This window comes from Nycticebus coucang, chromosome 7 (assembly GCF_027406575.1).
Source record: "Nycticebus coucang isolate mNycCou1 chromosome 7, mNycCou1.pri, whole genome shotgun sequence".
In the NCBI taxonomy this organism is placed as follows: Eukaryota; Metazoa; Chordata; class Mammalia; order Primates; family Lorisidae; genus Nycticebus; species Nycticebus coucang.
In genome coordinates, this window is record NC_069786.1 from 115,922,451 (window position 1) to 115,942,700 (window position 20,250).

General features: G+C 47.1%; 4 protein-coding genes across 10 annotated transcripts in view; 3 read left to right on the forward strand and 1 right to left on the reverse strand.

Annotated features, from left to right (window-relative positions):
• Positions 1–20,250, forward strand: part of PLCD4 (phospholipase C delta 4) — a 79,900-nt gene that overhangs the window by 55,138 nt on the left and 4,512 nt on the right. The gene's annotated exons all lie outside the window — the stretch shown is intronic.
• Positions 26–4,696, forward strand: LOC128590629 (mitochondrial chaperone BCS1). Of its 4 annotated transcripts, none has more exons than XM_053598003.1 (8): positions 26–107; positions 1,345–1,713; positions 1,811–1,950; positions 2,709–2,903; positions 3,155–3,218; positions 3,469–3,638; positions 4,130–4,247; positions 4,393–4,696. In XM_053598003.1, the coding sequence occupies exons 2-8, from the start codon at positions 1,394–1,396 to the stop codon at positions 4,643–4,645; spliced, it is 1,260 nt and encodes a 419-aa protein (XP_053453978.1). In that variant the 5' UTR covers positions 26–107; positions 1,345–1,393; the 3' UTR covers positions 4,646–4,696. The 4 variants fall into 4 exon arrangements, with proteins under 4 accessions (XP_053453978.1, XP_053453981.1, XP_053453980.1 ...); XM_053598006.1 differs by having other exon boundaries at positions 46–162; XM_053598005.1 differs by lacking the exon at positions 26–107 and adding an exon at positions 158–173.
• On the reverse strand, positions 5,444–13,617 carry RNF25 (ring finger protein 25). The gene is made up of 10 exons (XM_053597995.1): positions 13,497–13,617; positions 10,548–10,622; positions 10,188–10,290; positions 10,029–10,096; positions 9,862–9,931; positions 8,687–8,758; positions 8,459–8,602; positions 6,709–6,801; positions 6,282–6,416; positions 5,444–6,082 (listed from the first exon to the last, which is right to left on the reverse strand). Exons 1-10 carry the CDS (start codon positions 13,535–13,537, stop codon positions 5,507–5,509), a joined length of 1,377 nt encoding a protein of 458 aa, XP_053453970.1. The 5' UTR covers positions 13,538–13,617; the 3' UTR covers positions 5,444–5,506.
• The window catches only part of STK36 (serine/threonine kinase 36), a 29,270-nt gene continuing 22,611 nt past the window's right edge, over positions 13,592–20,250 (forward strand). For 2 of the 4 annotated variants that reach the window (XM_053597968.1, XM_053597969.1), the window contains exons 1-6: positions 13,879–13,928; positions 14,235–14,403; positions 16,542–16,682; positions 16,797–16,874; positions 19,416–19,546; positions 19,786–20,035. In XM_053597968.1, coding sequence (XP_053453943.1) covers positions 14,320–14,403; positions 16,542–16,682; positions 16,797–16,874; positions 19,416–19,546; positions 19,786–20,035 — 684 coding nt within the window. In that variant the 5' untranslated portion in view covers positions 13,879–13,928; positions 14,235–14,319. Of the gene's footprint in view, positions 13,781–13,866; positions 13,929–14,234; positions 14,404–16,541; positions 16,683–16,796; positions 16,875–19,415; positions 19,547–19,785; positions 20,036–20,250 lie in introns of those variants that run through there. The other 2 variants (XM_053597966.1, XM_053597967.1) reach the window with 2 other exon arrangements.

The following is a 20,250-nucleotide window of genomic DNA, read 5'->3' on the forward strand; positions in this document are numbered from 1 at the left end:
GTGGCGGGAAGTAGATGAGAGAAGTCGGGGGCGGGGCCGATCGCCGCTTCCCTCAGCTGAGGAGGCGGAGTAAAACCATCGAGACGGAGGGCCAGAGAGTCATGGCGGTAAGGGGGCGGAGTGATGGGTTACTCTAAACCACGTTGTGAGGAGCTAGCTGGGGTGTGGAGGAGGTTCGGGGCAGTGGGGTGGGAGGTGGGGTTCTGGTTGTCCCGCAAGGACCAAGGGTGGAAGTACTTTGTGGCCTTCCATGCATAGGTGGTTTGGAATGCTGGATCCCAACTCTGAACCTCAGCCGAGGCCACTGCTGTCAATTCACAGCCCTGCGTTCCAGGCGCGGGGCAAAGTGGCAGCGGTGGGCTGGGGTGGGGGGCGGTCAGAGGAGATGTGTGCTAGGAACAATTTTGCTCTATCCCTCGGGGATTGTCTACAATTAGATCCAGTCATGTTGTGGGGTCTGGAATTCAGGAAAGATTCTGAGGACGAAGTAGCAGATGGGCAAGATTTCGTTTGGGAGAATTGAGAGAATAAAGAATGGGCATTCCGAGCCAAGAGAACTGTATGAGCAAGGAGGTGGGGAGTTTGCATATTCCTCGAACAGGGAGTATCAGGAGCTAAGCCATGAAAGGTAGGTGGGCGCTGTGTAGGGAAGAGCCTTGAGGACCAGGCTGAGGAGTGTGTACCAAATCCAGGGGACTGTTGTGAGTCAGCCATTGAAAGTGTTGGAGCAGGAAAAGTGATTGGTGCTGATCCTTATGATGAAAGATCTGGACCTCTTGTGTAGCTGTTTGGTGAAGTAAGAGGTGGAGACCCATTAAAATTCTATTTCAATAACTAGAATGTAATTTTAAGGAAACAGTTTAGGTGGGAGGTAATAAAAGTCTAAACAAGACATTAGGAATTGGACATGTGAGGGAGAGGATATTTGAAGGACATTACTCATGGTAACAAGGCATGTGGTTACTGACAAGTCAATGGAAGTTACCCCTGCTGAATCCAGCCAGTGACTGCCTTTCTATCTCAGCTGGTCCCAAGGGCCACAAAAATTCTGTCCATTATCCTGATGTAAAGCCAGTTACATTGTTCTCTCTAGAGTATCTCCAAACATGGTCCTCTGGCAGGAAATTGAGGTATGATGAAGGGCAAAATGGGATGAAGGGCCTGGAGTCAGCCTTACATTCCAACATCACCCTTACCCCACAAGAGGAGGACATTGAAGCACACAGTAGTACTGACCTGTTCTTCCTGCTTCTGCAGAAGGGAATGGGGTTGGGGGCTAAGAAGGTTTGGAGTCCACTTTCTAAAGTAATCTTGTGCTTTGTCCCATCTCCACTGTGCTCCTAGGTTTTGATTATGCTCCAGGGCCTGTAAGGTTTGGTGTTTCCCTTTCAAGATGCCACTTTCAGAATTTATTCTGGCTCTGAAGGACAATCCCTACTTTGGGGCTGGTTTTGGGCTAGTGGGTGTGGGCACAGCCCTGGCCCTGGCCCGGAAAGGTGCCCAACTGGGGCTGGTGGCATTCCGGCGCCATTACATGATCACCCTGGAAGTCCCTGCTCGAGACAGGAGTTACGCCTGGTTACTTAGCTGGCTTACTCGTCATAGTACCCGTACTCAGCACCTTAGTGTCGAGACTTCGTACCTTCAGCATGAGAGTGGCCGCATTTCCACCAAGTTTGAATTTGTACCCAGCCCTGGAAACCACTTTATTTGGTAAGGTTGGGAACCAAGAAGGGCACTGAGAGTAGAAAAGGAGAATGAAGGGACCTGGGTTTGACCCATGTACTCACTCTATTTTGACTATTTTCAGGTATCAAGGGAAATGGATCCGGGTAGAACGAAGTCGAGAGATGCAGATGATAGACTTGCAGACAGGGACTCCTTGGGAATCCATTACCTTCACAGCCCTGGGCACTGACCGAAAGGTTTTCTTCAACATCCTGGAAGAAGGTGTGGGATGGCACAGGCAGGCACTTTAGGGGAGTTTCAGGGAGGGGACATTTGATATCAGAGAAAGAACAGTTAGGAGAGGAGGAATAAGAGGATATGGGCTGGGCATTGTAATCCTAGCATTCTGGGAGGTCAAGGTGGGAGGATTGCTTGAGCTCAGGGGTTTGAGATCAGCCTGAGCAAGTGCAAGACCTCATCTGTACCAAAAATAGAAAAAAAAATTTTTTTAAGACAGAGTCTCAAGCTGTTGCCCTGGGTAGAGTGCCATGGCGTCATAGCTCACAGCAACCTCCAACTCTCAGACTCAAGCGATCCTCTTGCCTCAGTTTTTCTATTTTAGTAGAGTTGGGGGGTCTTACTTTTGTTCAGGCTGGTCTCGAACTTATGAGCTCAAGCAATCCACCTGCCTTAGTCTCCCAGAGTGCTAGGATTACAAGCATAAACCACTGCACCTGGTCCTAAAAATAGAAAAATTTAACTGGCCATGGTGGCTAGCACCTGAAGTCCCAGCTTTTTGGGAGACTGAGCCAGGAGGATTGCTTGAGCCCAGGAGTTTGAGGTTTCTGTGAGCTAGACTGATGCCCAGGGATTCCAGCCTGAGTAACAGAGCAAGACTATGTCTCAAAACAAACAGACAAACAAAACCAAGCCCATAGGTGCAAGGGAGCAGAAGGAAGCTGTTTGGCACAGTTCTGCCTAATTGGAGAATCAGCCATAGTAAAGAGAACTATTGGCCTAGTCTCATCTTTCCTTCCCAGCTCGAGAGCTAGCCTTGCAGCAGGAAGAAGGGAAGACTGTGATGTACACAGCTGTAGGCTCTGAATGGCGCCCCTTTGGCTATCCCCGCCGGAGGCGGCCACTGAGTTCTGTGGTTCTACAACAGGGTCTGGCTGACCGAATTGTCAGAGACATCCGGGAATTCATCGATAATCCCAAGTGGTACACTGACAGAGGTGAGAAGCAGTGGAATCTTGGCTGGACTGTTTTTGACATTTTAGAGCAGGAGATAGGCTGGTTTCTGGCCAGATGTGGCAATATAAAGCTCTAGCCCAGTTCTAAGAGATAAATGAAAAAGAAAAGTTGCCTATGAGGATAATTTCTCAAGATCCTCAGGCCTCGAGGGCAGGGCTGGGAATGAATATGGGTATTTGGGGCATAGTACATGATTCATTTTCAGTGTCAATCACCCTGGCTCTATCCGTAGGCATTCCCTACAGACGTGGCTACCTCCTTTATGGGCCCCCTGGTTGTGGCAAGAGCAGTTTTATGTGAGTAGAGTCACAATTTCTCTTAGCTTTGCAGAACACAGTCTTTGTGGAAAAGCTGGGCTGATGGGGTTGGAAAGAGAAATGAACCTGGGGAAAAGAGACGAGGATAAACCTATGGAACATTAGGGTGAGTGGTAGAAGTGAGGCCTCTGAGACATACCTCCTAGGACTGTGAAGAAACAAAAAGCATTTGGGCTCAGGTAAGAGTTCCCAGATTGCTTACTGCCTCTTGCTATCCCATCCTCCATAGCACAGCCCTGGCTGGGGAATTGGAACACAGTATCTGCCTGCTGAGTCTCACAGACTCCAGCCTCTCTGATGACCGGCTCAACCACTTGCTGAGTGTGGCTCCACAGCAGAGCCTAGTGCTCCTGGAGGATGTGGATGCAGCTTTTCTCAGCCGAGACTTGGCTGCAGAGAGTAAGTGAAGGCGTTGGGAGATGAAGGGAACTGATTCTAATTAAGGGCAAGTTAGGTATAGAGTAAATGAAGAACAGTGGAATAAGTAAAAGTCCAGAGAGCTGATGGAGGATACCAAGGTTAGCCCACAAAGGCACGGGTAAGTAGGGGAACATGGTAGGGAGACTTTTTTTTTTGAGACTGAGTCTATGTTGCCCTCAGTAGAGTGCCATAGCATCACAGCTCACAGCAAGCTTCAATTCTTGGGCTTAAGTGATTCTCTTGCCTCAGCTTCTCAAGCAGCTGGGACCACAGGTGCCTGCCACAACACCTGACCATTTTTTCGTTGCAGTTGTCATTGTTTAGCAGGCCCAGGCTGGGCTTAAACCTGCCACCCTTGGTGTATGTGGCCAGCACCCTACCCTGAGCTACAGGCGCCACCACAAGTGTGGTGTTAACTTTAAGTAGAGCTGTGATCACCCATGCTTCTCTTTATCTTTGCCTTCCTCCAGACCCAGTAAAGTACCAAGGTTTAGGTCGCCTAACCTTCAGTGGACTGCTCAATGCCTTGGATGGTGTGGCTTCCACTGAGGCACGTATTGTGTTCATGACCACCAATCATGTTGACAGGTAAGAAGGAAAGGGTAAGGTACTCTGAGAATCAAGACGACCCACCCCTCAGTACCTTGGTAGGATCAGGAGGTTGAGGGGACCACCTTCTTTTTGGTTGCCAATGTGACTTACTTGTGACTCTGCTTTCCCTGTCTCCCTTTAGGCTGGACCCTGCCCTGATACGCCCTGGGCGAGTAGACTTGAAGGAGTATGTGGGCTATTGCTCACACTGGCAGCTGACCCAGATGTTCCAGAGGTTCTATCCAGGGCAAGCACCTTCTTTGGCTGAGGACTTTGCAGAACATGTCCTTAAAGCTACAACTCAGATCAGTCCTGCCCAAGTGCAGGGTTACTTCATGCTGTATAAAAATGACCCTGTAGGGGCAATTCACAATGCTGAGTCTCTAAGGAAGTGATCAGCCAGGATGTGCTTAGTTCTCCCTCTAGGAAATCAATAAACACCTGCCGCTTATTCTGGTCTGACTTCCCTTCCTCAGTCACTGTATTGGTGCTTGAGTAGAAAGCAGGGACAGCAGTCACAGATGCCTACAGAGGTCAGTCAGGTGGCCACAGATAATGGAGGCATAGCCTCAGACAAAGGGGAGGAAGAGACACTACAGTAAACAGGAAACTGAATTCCTCCACTTAAAGGCATTCAAATTAAGAATATATACACATATAGGGCGGTGCCTGTGGCTCAGTTGGTAAGGCGCCGGCCCCATATACCGAGGGTAGCGGGTTCAAGCCCGGCCTTGGCTGAACTGCAACCAAAAAATAGCTGGGCGTTGTGGCGGGCGCCTGTAGTCCCAGCTACTTGGGAGGCTGAGGCAAGAGAATCACTTAAGCCCAGGAGTTGGAGGTTGCTGTGAGCTGTGTGATGCCATGGCACTCTATCGAGGGCCATAAAGTGAGACTCTGTCTCTACAAAAAAAAAAAAGAATATATACACATATAAATGAGTATATTTACAATAGGTTATATGTAACAGTAGTTCCTAAGGAATCTGCCAAAATGCATCCCACTAGTTTTCCCTGAAAACTGCTTGCTAGCTGTGCTAGCTGATGAGATGTCAAACTCTCTTTACCCAGATCTCTTGGGACAACAGACTTCAGAGCAAAGTGGGGGGCTGCTCTGCCAAAAACCAATTTTACTAGGAATTTAGAAAAAGAGTTATACTTCATAGGCTAGGCAGTGCTGAATGAAGAGAGCCAAACAAGGCCAAATATCTTTATTGCCCCCCCCCCCCATCCCCAACACCCTGTCCCCCCATCGTACTGCTAGGAACCATCCTCGGATTCCAGGCCCAGGGGTTCCCTCCGAGTACCAGGCCGGTGTACTCCCTGGCCACGAGGCAGACGGGGATAAGAACCTGGTGTCCGACCTTTGGAACGCTCCCAGCGAGCACAGTCCCGAGTCCTGCGGGATGGGGGGCCCTGCCAGCCGCCAGGCCCCTTCTCTTGGGGAGGACCTTCAACCCCTTGGTTATGGGGTTCTGGCTTTAGGTCCGTGAGCTCTTTGAGGGGCCTCTCATGAGTTGCCAGTTCGTGGGTATCACTGGTACCTTTGGGGGCATAGCATTCCCCTCCCTTCACGTGCCTCCGTTCAGGCTGTCGCCAGGGGCCTCGACTGGGCTGGGGGGTATCTAGCATAACTTTCTGGGTTTCGCCCAACCTCTGCTGATGTGGCCCAGCCCCAGGTGTCTTCTCACACAGGTACTGAGTGGCCACAGGCAGAGGAGTTGGCAGGGTGGATTTGGCAGTTGTTGAGGTGGACAGTTCTGCAGCAAGGGCACTAGGTGGTTGGGATCCTCTGGAGACATCAACAGTTGACTCAGGTTCCAAAGGGGCAGGAGGCTAGAAACAAGTGAGGGGATGCAGTGAGGGAGATGTAGTTCCTCAAAGCAGGGAACTGCCCTTCTCTTACCATCTGTCCTGGCCACCACAAGCCTATAACCTCCCTGGTTAGAACAAATCTTATCCTAGGACTATGCCAGAGTGGGGTTTGTAGGAAGGTTGGTGGTGTTGTAGGACGAGTGGGAAACCCTTCCCTCACCTGCTGAAGGCTGATGAAGTACCGGTTTCGCTCAGCCTCAAGGTCAATGATGCCCCCCCGCTCCTGCTGCCTCTGGTAGAGCCGCTTGCGCTCTTCTTGCTGGCGCAAACTCTCTGCATTAGGCTGGTACAGCTCCTGAAGGGAAGGGAGAATAGCAGGGTAGAAAGAATAAATAGGAGCAATAGGCAGGTTTGAACCCCTTCTTTTCCAGGACTGCCTCAGGAGATCTGCGCAAGTTCTTGATTTTGTCCCTTGCATTTGGGTTCTTGAAGCCTTTGGCTCCCAGTGGGGGCTGTGGCTTTGTAAAGAGGTCCTAGGCAGGTCAAGCTCAATTCCAGAGATCCTATTAGACACAGATAAGATGCCATTCTCCCTCCTTAGGGAATGTCCAGTATTTCTGGCTCAAATCTGAAGGGAATCCCCTTACCATGGGGTGTTGGGGTTCAGGGGCTGCTTTCAGTGAGGCAAGGTCATACACGAGGGGCTCTCTGCACACTGGACACTGCACACCAACTGCCTTCTAAAAAGAGAAGACAATCAATAGTGTGACTGTCATTTACAATATTCTATTGTATATTTCAAAATAGCTAAAAGAATTGGAATAGTTCTAACAGAAAGACAGATATTTAAGCCAATGGAATGTTCCAAGTATACTGATTTGATCTTTTTTTTTTTTTTTTTTTTTAAAGACAGAGTCTCACTTTGTCACCTTTGGTAGAGTGTCGTGGCGTCACAGCTCACAGCAACCTCCAGCTCTTGGGCTTAGGTGATTCTCTTGCCTCAGTCTCCCAAGTAATTGGGACTACAAGCGCCCGCAACAACCAGGCACCTGCCTGGCTATTTTGTTGTTGTTGCAGTTTGGCCAAGGTTGGGTTTGAACCCACCACCCTCGATATATGGAGCCGGTGCCCTACTCATTGAGCCATAGGCCCTGCACGATTTGATCTTTTTTTTTTTTTTTTTTGAGACAGAGTAACTTTGTCACCCTCAATAGAGTGACATAGCATCATAGCTCACAGCAACCTCAAACTCATGGGCTCAAACAATCCTCTTGAGCCTCCAGAGTTGCTGGGACAAGAGGCACCTGCCACAACATCCAGCAATTTTTTTTTAGAGATGGGGTCTTGCTCTAGCTCAGCTCAGTATGGTCTCCAACTCTTGAACCAAAAAATCCACCTGCTTCGACCTCCCAGAATGCTAGGATTACAGGCATGAGCTACCATACCCAGCTACTGATTTGATCTTTAGAAATTACATGACTATATCACATTATCACATGTACCCTGAAACTATGTATATCTATTAAGCAGTACAAAAATAAAAATAAGGTGGGAGGATTGCCTGAAGCCAAGAGTTTGAGACCAGCCTGGCCAAAATAATGAGACCCCCATCTCTAAAAGAAAATTTAAAACCACTGGAGGAATGGGGGCATAGCTGAGTGGTTAGGGCGCCGGCCACATGCTGCAGGGGTGGTGGGTTCAAACCCAGCTCGAGCCTGCTGAACAAACAAACAAAAAAAAAATAGCTAGGCATTGTGGCGGGTACCTGTACCCCAGCTACTAGGGAGGCTGAGGCAACGGATCACTTAAGCCCAGGAGCTTGAGGTTGCTGTGAGCTATGACACCACAGCACTCTACCAAAGGTGACAAAGTGAGACTCCGTCTCAATTAAAAAAAAATTACTGGTGGTGCACCCCTATACTTAGAAGGCTGAGGTTTGAGGACCACTTAAGCCCAGGATATCAAGGTTACAATGAGCTATGATCCTCCACTGCACTCCAGCCCAAGCAACAGAGTAAGACCATATCTCTAAAACTAAACAAGATTTTTAAATTTTAAAAATTAAGAAAATAAAAATAAAATTTTATATAGAGAAGAAATCATACCCCTACTTCACAGGCCAGGGTGCCCCCCAGACGCTGACTTCAGCCAGCCAGCCTAATTTGCAACATGCCAGGACTGATGGTCAGCAGTGAGATGAGACACAACCAGTGTTACCTCACTAGAGATCTCGGAACTCCCTGGAACCACATGCCCTTTTTTCTGGAGACTAATTTCATTAACCTCAAAGCATCTATGACCCTAAAAAGGTTAACAGCCATTGGAGTGGAGGGATAGAAAAGTTGTGAAGTCAGCACATAATGGTTTCAGGTGAGGGAGGAGGCTGGCAAGGCATACCTGTTTGATTGCAGCATGCTGCCGTTCCTGTTCCTGCTCCTGTCCTTGTGCCTTCAGCTCTTGCTCCATGTGCTGGATGTACCGAGCAAGGCAATGGCAGTGGAAGTAGTGGTAACAGTGTGTTTTAGTAAAAGCCTCCTTCTCCTAGAGAAAAAACAGACATAGGCACTAAATCTGCCCTCGTCTTCCTATCCCAGGCAGACCCCAGGTCCCAAAGGAGAAACCCACCTGAAAACTATAGAGGCAGATGACACACTGGCCATGGGGGATGTTGTTATCTGTGAGAATTTCCTTCCCTTTCTGAAAAGAAATAAGACACTTCTCAAACAGGGCACCGGGGCAAAGACTGTGAGTAAAGCCCATCTAAAGAATGACTGGATGGGGCGGCGCCTGTGGCTCAAGGAGTAGGGCACCGGTCCCATATGCCAGAGGTGTGAGTTCAAACCCAGCCCCGGCCAAAAAGAAAATTAAATAAAATAAAAAAATAAATGTCTCTATTAAAAAAAAAAAAGAATGACTGGATGGACTCAACTCTCACCAAGCCAGTCTGTTACCATGTTTTTATGCATTTCTGTCTTGATACTCCCTCTACTTGGAATCAGTCTTGCTCCACCTCCTGCCCTGCGCCTCAAATTTGATCCTCCTAATCTCAAAATCCAACTTAATTTTCTTCCTCTCATTAAGTCATTTTATCTTAAACATGAAAATATTATGCCTTGGAGAGAAAAAAATGTTCTCAGAGTCTCATTTTGTCACCCTCAGTAGAGTGCTGTAATGTCACAGTTCACAGCAACCTCAAACTCTTGGGCTTAAGAGATTCTCTTGCCTCAGCCTCCTGAGTAGCTGAGACTACAGGCGTCTGCCACAATGCCCAGCTGTTTTTAAGAGATGGGGTCTCACTCTTGCTCAGGCTGGTCTCAAAATTGTGAGCTGAGGCAATCCACCTGCCTCGGCCTCCCAGAGTGCTAGGATTACAGGTGTGAGTCACCTCGCCAGGCCTTATTTTGGAGGTGGGGAGGCTTTTCTTGATTAAACTGCCTTGAGTATTACTCCCACATAGGGCAATGAGCCTGTTCTAGAGTTGGCCTTCAGAAAGAATGCCAAGGCATGAACAACTGAAATGGACAGAGAATTGAAAAACCATCAAGTTGGACTGTGAAATATGCATTTGCATTCTCATTTGAGTAGCTAATACTGCACTCTGGGATTCCACAAAGGTCTCAGGCTGCACTGTGGAGGCCTGATCTAGGAGTGCTGCACTGGCCAATTATGCCCACTCTCTGACTGTAGGCCACCACCTTCATTCTATTCTGAACATTTTTCTTATAACTTTCAAGCAAAAAAAAAAAAAAAAAAAAGACTAAGACCTTCCCTGCCCATTTTCCCAGGCTAGCACCTCTTACCTCAATGAGTTCATAGAGCATGGCAGTGCCCAACCCAGCCTTGGCCACATGACCCAATGCCTGTGAGATCCTGGAGGAAGAGAACCAACCAAATATTAGGCTTGCCCCCTCCCTCACCAGGCAGAGCTATGGCCTAAGTTTTCTCTGTTCTGACCAGCCTGACTTACTTGTGGATCTGTTCATCTGAGAGTCCTCGGGGATTACGGATAGAGATTTGCGGCACCTCATGGGGATACTAATGGGGAGAAATAACAAGTTACTGCTAAAGTGATCACCCTAGAGCCTCTCCCCTTCCTCCTTTTGCTACCATGGAGTAGGGGCTTCACCTCTGCTGGGACCTGAAGCACCAGAGTGAAGCAGACATACTGTGAATCCTGGTCCTCTGCAGTGGCAGGGTGCAAAGTTATGTAGATCTCCCATGGTGAAGACCTGCAAGTGGATAAAGTAGAGACCTAGGATATGACTGTGAGGGACTTGAGGGCTGGGGGCATTGGAGGGGAGAATGTAACGTGGGCAGAGGAAGTAAGCATCAGATTCTTTCTTTTAGAAAGATTAGAGGAATAGCTTTTGTCTATACAAGAGGAACATTACTTCTGAATCAAGGCTTGCAAAGTCTTAATAGATTCTGCACAGAACCCTTTCCTCTTTACTAGAGGACTCCTGATCACCCCTAGTAGAATACATACCTGCCATTTCCTTTTATCACCTGTAGTTCATCCAGGTAGATAGATTCTAATACTTCAACTTCAGAGGGAAGGACCCTAGAGAGACAGGGAGACAAGACTCACCATTATTGCTCTCCCTGCAGAAGCCTGTTAACACCTATAAAGGATGCATTTGTAGAAAAGTAGCAATGTGCCTGAATGCATTTACTCAACTTCTTAAAAGTGAGGGAAATGTTTCCTTAAGTTGTCAGGTGGTCAAGTAGGAAGCATAGGAATCAGAATAGGATTCAGAACGTTAGAGATCATTTCTGCAAACAGATTAGGAAATAGATTCCCAGAGAGGTAAAATGACTAACCAAGGCTTAACATAGGCAGAACTGGGTCTGGGTGTGGTGGCTCACACCTGTAATCCTAGCACTTTGGGAGCCTGAGGCAGGAGGATCCCTTGAGTGAGACCATGCCTCTACTAAAAATAGAAAAAATTGAGCTGCGCCTGTGGCTGAGTAGGGCGCTGGCCCCATATACCGAGGGTGGTGCTTTCGAAACTGGCCCCGGCCAAACTGCAACAACAACAACAACAACAACAAAAAGCTGGGCAACGTGGCAGGCGCCTGTAGTCCCAACTACTTGGGAGGCTGAGGCAAGAGAATCATCTAAGCCCAGGAGTTGGAAGTTGCTGTGAGCTGTGATGCCATGGCACTCTGTCTCTACAAAAAAATAAATAATAATAGTAATAATAAAATAGAAAAAATTAGCTGGATGTTGTGGCAGGTACCTGTAGTCCCAGTTACTTGGGAGCCCAGGAGTTTGAGGTTGCGTGAGCTAGGCTGTTTTCCTGGCACTCTGGCCTGGGCAACAAAATGAGACTCTGTCTCAAAACAAATAATGTTTGCTTTGGCACCACATATACTCAAAACAAATAAACAAACAAAGAAAAAAAAAACAAACACCGTAGGTAGAACTAGGACCAGAGTCACGTTTCCTGACTCCCTGTTTAAATTTCATTCTTCTGTTGGTTATTCCTTAGTGGCATTATCTCTGATCCAGAAATATGGAATCCATTCAGTAGCATATTAATCCTGCCTTTCCCTACATCACCGTTCAATGTGAATCCCCGTGCACTGGCCACTGTCTAACATCAGTCAACCCAAGCCTTCTCAAAGGAGATACCAACCTCAACAGAGCAGATCTAGGTGTTGTAATGGAAGAGCCATCAACCTTGGAGTCAGTAATAGGTACCAATCGCTTACCAGCTATGTGATCTGGGTACTTATATCTGTAAGCCTGAATTACCCTGTCTACCACATATCATAGATAATACCACCTGCTCTTTAGGATGATTGTGAGGATAAAGCTCGTGTTTATATAAAGTACCTAATAGTATCTGGAACATAATAGCTTGTCTATGTCCTCTTTTTTTCCTGTTTGTATATGACCCTCTCTATTTAAAGGAAACAGGAAGGGAGACAGTTGGTAAAGTACTCTAGATGTATTTATGACTCTGGGCCTTTAGTTGAGCTAGATCAGTCTCCAGGTTAGGATCCATGGTCCTATTGTAAATCAGAGGACACACATGTTTAAGCATAGAAACAATAGTTGGAATGACATTGAAGATGATTTGTTTGAGTTCACAATTCTACCTGGATGATACATGGAAAAATGCGTGCTTTGCTTTCTTATAGTTATATTGCTCCTTCTTCACCAAGAGTAGGGCTGACCCAGCATGACCTTTATCAGTGGTTTTTGATTTTTTTTTTAAAGGCAGAAACCTTAAAATACAAGAAATAAAGCTTTACACCTCACTGGTAACAGTGGAGTAGTTCTGATATGGGAGTGGGAGTCTCAGAGCACCACAGGATAGCTCCTACATTCACTGCTGCCCTCTCCTCTGAATCTTAAAAGTTCCCCTGAATAGTCTGTAAACTACTAGTTTAGATGGTCTTAATAATAACCAGCAATAACTGGACTCTCTGAAACAATGTAACACTGAGGAGTGGCATCAGTCAAGTGGCCCTTCAATTCTTTACTCCAGCTGTGTGGATCCTGGATGTGAGGTACAAGATGGGATGATGGCAAGGTGGTAAAATGGAGGGGGGGATGGGCATTGTAGAATGTCCTAATACTAAGAGTATAAGATATGGAGTTACACAGCTCTGGATTCCTAGTGGCAACTTTGTACTTTTTGGCAAATCGTTTCACTTTTTTTTTTTTTTAATCGTTTTACTTCTTTGGGATTATCTAGTCTCCTCAGGTGTCCCTACCTCAGGGTTATTAATGAAAAGGAGGCTTATATTTGTTACAATCTAACCTGATCCTCTTACTATTCTATGATGTAGATGCCACACCCACTTTTCTACACCTGAAGATACTGACTCACAGAAGCTAGGTGGCCCGGTTAGCATCACCCAGCCAATAAAATAGGACGTGAACCCACACTTATCCCACTTCAAACCCCACAGTTCTTCCAGATTCTGGGCTCTTGTTAAGAATACTTGAGAGAAGGACTAGAATGGCTTTTTGTGAGGTGTAAGGCTTTATTCAGACAATAATTCTCATTAGTGCTACCAGGGAGGAAGAAGGCTGAGGAAAGCATAAGCAGAAAAAGGCTGATCCAAGGGGAAGGGGGCACAGGAGAGGGAGGACATCAGTTTTGGGAGGTGAAAGGGAGGTGGAGCAAGCCCTGAGAATACTCACTTCAGGAGAGAATAGGGCTGGAGTCAAGGGGGCCAAACTATGTAAGGCGCGGCCCGAATCGGCCTGGCCGACGCAGACCCAGTCTCCCCTCACTCAGATCAGCGCTCCCCCACCCTCCCATTCCCATCCAGAACCTCTCCTAGAGGTGTCAGCCTGTCTGCCATCCCTCATCCCTCGCTCCACCCCACACATCCGTCGTAGGGATTGTTTGCGGCCGCCGCTAGGCTCCCGGACCAGATCCAGGCTGTTAGCCAAAGACCATATCCCCAAAGTTACCAGTCCTCCTCCCCTGCTGCTTCCGACGCAGACACCGCCATATCTTCTCCGGCCCGCAGCCGGAACCGGAAATGCCCTTGGGGAAGTGGGAGGGGAAAAACTAAGTGACCGCGGCTTGCGCCGTTTCTAGGCGACCGTAGACTCCAGGCCCATAGTGGGGCCTGATGGTCAACAGACAGTTCGGAAGTGCCCACGGAAGTGCCCATGGGCTGTCCATGGACTGTTCCACATCTCTGAGCTTCTTTGGGCTCTGAACTTCTGATCGGTTCCACCAAGTAAAACTGGTAAGAATGAGAGCCTAAAGAGACCAGTAGTGGGGGGCTGGAGAAAAATTCCAAGTCAGGCGAAGTACGCAGGCAGCCAGAAGGTGGGGCCCTGAAAACCAGGGCCGGCGTACCTCCACCTGAGGAGCTTGGAGCTCCTAGGCTGAGGGTAAAAGTGGGGCTCTGGCCTGCGAAGCGCAAGTGGAGCGTTCCCATAGAAGGAGGTTGGGAGTGACAGGAACATAGGGAAGGCTAGATGGAGCGGGAAGGGCAACATAGTGCTAAGTAGGAGCTGGGTTGGGGGACGCGAGGAGGCTGAAAAGTGGGGAGGAACTTCGAAGAGGCGCTGTGTATGTTCAAGATCTCATCATCTTTCCATCGATTCCACCCTACCATGTGTCTGAGGCCTGGATTATTGTGAAAAAGAGGAAGGGGCAAGATGGCTAACGTTTACCCTCTCCCATACCCAAAACAGGGCTCCCAGATGTGTGGAACTGCTCCTAGATCTATAGCTCTTCACTACCATCTCCACCCTCTTCCGTCTGAGAGATCCTGAAACCATGGAAAAGTACCATGTGTTGGAGATGATTGGAGAAGGCTCTTTTGGGAGGGTGTACAAGGGTCGAAGAAAATACAGTGCTCAGGTGGGATATCTTTTGGATGGGATTTGCAACCCCCAACTCCAGTGGAAAATGGGCCTAAAAGGAATGCATTTTTACCAACGTGTATGTTTAAGTTGGTATGACTTAGTCATACTTTTTATGCAGTATGAGTTCTACAGTTCTCAGATTCAAATTCTAGCTTTACAACTTTTTCTTTTCTTTTTTTTTGTAGAGACAGAGTTTCACTTTATCGCCCTTGGTAGAGTGCCGTGGGGTCACACAGCTCACAGCAACCTCCAACTCCTGGGCTTAGGTGATTCTCTTGCCTCAGCCTCCCGAGTAGCTGGGACTACAGGCGCCCGCCACAACGCCCAGCCATTTTTTTGTTTCAGTTTGGCTGGGGCGGGTTTGAACCCACTACCCTCGGCATATGGGGCCGGCGCTCTACCCACTGAGCCACAGGCACCGCCCAACTTTACAACTTTCAAGCCTTAGAATTATGAACAAGTTGTCTGGGTGTGGTGCCTGTAATCTCAGCATTTTGGGAGGCTAAGGTGGGAGGCTCACTTGAGGTCAAGAGTTCAAGACCAGCTTGGCCAATATAGCAAAATGCTGTCTCTAAGAAAAAAAAAATTTTTTTTAATTAGGTAGGTATGGTGAAGCATATCTGTAGTTCCAGCTACTTGGGAGGCTAAGGCATGAGGATTACTTGAGTCCTGGAGTTCAAGGCTTTAGTGAGCTATGGTTATGTGACTGCACTCCGGTCTGGGTGACAAAGCAAGACCCTGTCTCTAATAAATAAATAAATAAAAATAATTATGGATAGGGCGGCGCCTGTGGCTCAGTGAGTAGGGCGCCGGCCCCATATGCCAAGGGTAGCGGGTTCAAACCCAGCCCCTGCCAAACTGCAACAAAAAAATAGCCGGGCGTTGTGGCGGGCGCCTGTAGTCCCAGCTGCTCGGGAGGCTGAGGCAGGAGAATCGCGTAAGCCCAAGAGTTAGAGGTTGCTGTGAGCCGTGTGACGCCACGGCACTCTACCCGAGGGCTGTACAGTGAGACTCTGTCTCTACAAAAAAAAAAAATAATAATAATAATTATGGATAAGTTACTTAACCTCTTTGTGTCTCAAATTTCCCATTTATACAGTGGGGACAAGAACAGTATCTGGGGCTGGGTACAGTGGCTCATGCCTGTAATCCCAGCACTTGGGAGGCGGAGGTGGGTGGATTGCCTAAACTCATAGGTTTGAGACCAGCCTGAGCCAGAGCAAGACCTCAGCTCTAAAACTATAGCTGGGCGTTGTGGCAGGTGCCTGTAGTCCCAGCTACTTGGGAGGCTGAGGCAAGAAAATGGCTTAAGTACAGGAGTTTGAGGTTGCTGTGAGCTATGACGGCATGGTACTGTACAAAAGGTGACAAGTGAGACTCTTTGTCTCAAAAAAAAAGCACAGTATCTGCTTGATTGGGTTTGAAGATTAAATATGATGTCACACTAAATCACTTAGTGCAGTGCCTGGCACGTAGTGAACAACAAATAAATATTCTCATTACTTTGTAGTATACCATGAAGACAGAGGTAAAACACCTGAATTTTTTATTTTTTTGAGATAGAGTCTTATTTTGTCACCCTTGGTACAGTGCCATGGCGTCATAGCTCACACCTACCTCAAACTCTTGGGCCCAAGTGATCCTCTTGCCTCAGCCTCCTGAGTAGCTGTGACTTCAGGTGTCTGCCACAGCACTTGGCAGTTTTTTAGAGACAGGCTCTCACTTTTGCTCAGGCTGGTCTTGAACTCCTGAGCTCAAGCAATCCACCCGCCATGACCTCCCAGACTGCTAGGATTACAGGTGTGAGCCACTGTGCCTGGCCCAAAATACCTCTTTATTTATATTCCTTCCCTTTCTCCTAAATCTCATCTTGAGTCCTTTGGTCAAATCAAAATCCTCTCCTAGAATCCCCCAAAGGGGTCTATTTGGCAGAGGCTGTTTCCTCCAAGGATAAAGGGTGAGGGAAGCATGGATAAAGACAGGGTACCCATGGGGAAAGTGGGACTAATGGAAATAATAAGAGTTAGTTACTCAAACAGTCTACAGCCTTAGTTCGAGAGCTTTGAGGTTAAAGCTGAAATTATACTTTCAATACTGTATTTAGGCATTGACTCTTCTCTTTACCACTGACAGGTGGTGGCCCTGAAGTTCATCCCCAAATTGGGGCGCTCAGAGAAGGAGCTGAGGAATCTGCAGCGAGAGATTGAAATCATGCGGGGTCTGCGCCATCCCAACATTGTACATATGCTTGACAGCTTTGAGACTGACAAAGAAGTAGGTTTTGATGGTTTGGGGTTACCTCTTCTCCAAGCAGAAAGGTCCCAGGAACTTCCCAACCTCAGAATGCATGAATCTGGAGCCATCAGTGCCACTCCCTTCTCCCTGCAGGTGGTGGTGGTGACAGACTATGCTGAGGGAGAGCTCTTTCAGATCCTAGAAGATGATGGAAAACTTCCCGAAGATCAGGTATGCTTCCTGCTGTAAACTTCTCCCTTGCCCCTCCTCTCTCCAGGTGAAGGACTGGCAGAGCAAGCTGAGGTCACTAACGGTCTCCATTTTGAAGACTCCTGAAAAAAATATAAGAGTCTAAGTGTGTACAGAGACAGTATAGTGAGAGTAAAGTATGTAAACACTGGACCAAACATATTTGAGTAGGAAGCTTGGCTCTGCTCCTTACTAGCTCTCTTCTCTTAGACATTTTACTTTAATCTCTTTGTGCTTGGTTTCCTCATTTGTAAAATGGAGATAATAATGTTTCCCTCACAAGGCTGTGAGGATTACTGAGTTTATGTAAAGTGTTTAAATAGTTAGCTATTATTAATGTTTTTGTTATTAGGTACCTTTAGGGAAGAAGGACCAATGTGGTAGTACCAGAGAGGGCAGTAAGGAAAAAGGTTGTGGTCAGGCAGGATTTGCCACTAAGACATTGTGATTAGCCTTGGGATTTGACTGAACATATTCTCCACCCACATTTATTCTAGAGGTTTCTCTGTATCCTAGTAAGTAGGGCCCCCTCAGAATTCCTTATTATAGCACTTTATTTACTTCTGAGCACTCATCACTCTTTGTAAGTAATCATTTTATTCATTTTATTTCTCTTGTTTGTTTGACTACAGTAGTATAGAGGATAGGGTTAAAAGTGCTAGGCATGGGCGGCGCCTGTGGCTCAAAGGAGTGGGTTGCTGGGGCCCCATATACCGGAAGTGGCAGGTTCAAACCCAGCCCCGGCCAAAAAAAAAAAAACTGCATAAAAAAATAAAAAGTGCTAGGCACTAGGAACAGAGTAATCTGGGAAAAAGCTAAGCATCACTTCCGGCCATGAGTACTGAAAATACTACTCACCAGACACAGCACATTGTCCCTACCCTAAGTCATATATCAGCAATGAGAAGATTAAAGGAAGATAGAAATACAGTAAATAGAAATACAGTGTTAAGAGTTCAATCATGCATCTAAACTACTTGTCTTTTGTTTGTTTGTTTGTTTGTTTGTTTTTTGTAGAGACAGAGTCTCACTTTACTGCCCAAACAACTTGTTTTTTAACCTATACTCTATCTTTGAAGCTTTCCACTGTGTTATATTTTCTCATGTCTGAGATTTCAATAAAAGCCAATGAGGAATGCTGGGAAGGGCCGCACCGTTGTCTCTCTTTGGGGAGTGCTTGCTGGTGTTGGCCTCCTGGTTCCCTCAGTTTAATGCAGATGGAATGAGTAGGTACTATTCATTTGTATCGAGTCCTACTGACAGACTACTTCTCTTAAAAAAAGGGACTATGGAGGGCGGCACCTGTGGCTCAGTGAGTAGGGCACCGGCCCCATATGCCAAGGGTGGCGGGTTCAAACGACAACAAAAAAATAGTCCCAGCCAAACTGCAACAAAAAAATAGCCAGGCATTGTGGTGGGCGCTTGTAGTCCCAGCTGCTGGGGAGGCTGAGGCAAGGGAATAGCCTAAGCCCAAGAGTTGGAGGTTGCTGTGAGTTGTGTGACACCACAGCACTCTACCAAGAGTGGTAAAATGAGACTCTGTCTCTACAAACAAAAAAAAAAGGGACTATGGGGCTTGGCACCTGTAGCTCAAGCGGCTAAGGTGCCAACCACATACAATGGTGGGTTGGAATCTGGCCTGGGCCTGCCAAACAATGACAACTACAACCAAAAAATAGCCAGGCGTGGTGGGCGCCGGTAGTCCCAGCTACTCAGGAAGCTGAGGCAAGAGAATCACTTAAGCCCAGGAGTTGGAGGTTGCTGTGAGCTGTGATGCCACAGCACTCTACCCAGGGTGATAGCTTGAGGCTCTGTCTCAAAAAAAAAAGAAAAGAAACGGGACTATGGCTTGGCACCTGTAGCATAGTGCTTACAGCACCAGCCATATACACTGAGGCTAGTGGGTTCAAACCCGGCCCAGGCCAGCTAAACAACAATGACAACTGCAACAAAAAATAGCTGGGTGTTGTGATGGGTGCCTATAGTCCCAGCTACTTGGTAGGCTGAGGCAAGAGAATCGCTTAAGCCCAAGAGTTTGAGGTTGCTGTGAGCTGTGGTCCCATAGCACTCTATTGAGAGCAACATACTAAGACTCTGTCTCAAAAAAGAAGACTGTCTTATTTAATAATGAAGTAATGTATACTGAATGTTTACTAAGTGTCACACACCATTCTGAGCATTACTTTACATAATTTAACTCATTTAATCTTCACAATAATCCTACAAGGTAAGCGGTATTATTATATTGTCATCTTAATAGATGATGAATTTGAAAGCATGGAATAGATTGCCTATGGTCATGCAGCTAGAAGTGAGATTCAATATATTGTGCTTGAATGAATGAATAAAAAAATGAAAGAATAAATTAAGATGAGTAAGAACTAAGAAAGGTATAGTGTGAAGCTCTGGAAGAAAGGGAAGGAAGAAAAGGTCAAACAGCAATAGTATTAAGAGAAATCTTTGGGCTTGTCAACTAGTTCTTTCTGACCTTTTCTTTCTTTCTCCTGCCTGTTTGACCCATAGGTGCAGGCCATTGCTGCCCAGCTGGTGTCAGCTCTGTACTATCTGCATTCCCACCGCATTCTGCACCGAGACATGAAGCCTCAGAACATTCTCCTTGCCAAGGGTGGTGGCATCAAGCTCTGTGACTTTGGGTAAGGATTCTAAGTTTCCATCTGTGCTTCCAGTTCAGCAGAGAGTCTTAGACCATAAGCTTGACCTCCTTGGGTCTCATTTTAGAACCTGAGCTGGAGACTGAGACTCTTGCTGGGTCTTTGGGAACTTAATTAAAGATGCTCACTCTGCTCCCGTTTGGGATATCTCATATTATAATAGGTAGTAGTGACCAAGTGTAGAATATCTTTTCCTCTTCCATTTCCCATCTCTCCTGCAGATTTGCCCGGGCTATGAGCACCAATACTATGGTGCTGACATCCATCAAAGGCACACCACTCTATATGTCTCCAGAGCTGGTGGAAGAGCGGCCATATGACCACACAGCAGACCTCTGGTCTGTGGGCTGCATACTGTATGAGCTGGCTGTAGGCACCCCTCCCTTCTATACTACAAGCATCTTTCAGCTGGTCAGTCTCATTCTCAAAGACCCCGTACGCTGGCCTTCCACCATCAGTCCCTGCTTTAAGGTAATGAATATTGAAAAGAAGATTACTTTTGCATTAGAAGCCTGTCTCCCTCTATCTTGGTTCCCTCTTCCAAAATCCTTTTCCAGAGCTAGGGCAGGGACTTTGTAGTTACTAAAGAAATGCAGGAGCTGGGCTGAGCAGGCTTGCTTTTCTACTACAGTGGCTTATTCTGGGAAGGTGTTATGGGATCTGCCAAACTCAGGAATGGTAGGTAG

Bases quoted from the DNA above. Each gene is read 5' to 3' on its own strand.
- LOC128590629 (XM_053598003.1), top strand. From the start codon at position 1,394: ATGCCACTTTCAGAATTTATTCTGGCTCTGAAGGACAATCCCTACTTT. The intron at 1,714-1,810 runs GTAAGGTTGGGA...GACTATTTTCAG, and splicing joins CCTGGAAACCACTTTATTTG to GTATCAAGGGAAATGGATCC. The intron at 4,248-4,392 runs GTAAGAAGGAAA...GTCTCCCTTTAG, and splicing joins ACCACCAATCATGTTGACAG to GCTGGACCCTGCCCTGATAC.
- RNF25 (XM_053597995.1), bottom strand. From the start codon at position 13,537: ATGGCGGTGTCTGCGTCGGAAGCAGCAGGGGAGGAGGACTG. The intron at 10,291-10,547 runs GTATGTATTCTA...ATCCACTTGCAG, and splicing joins GTGATAAAAGGAAATGGCAG to GTCTTCACCATGGGAGATCT. The intron at 6,802-8,458 runs GTATGCCTTGCC...TTCTCTTTTTAG, and splicing joins AGCATGCTGCAATCAAACAG to AAGGCAGTTGGTGTGCAGTG.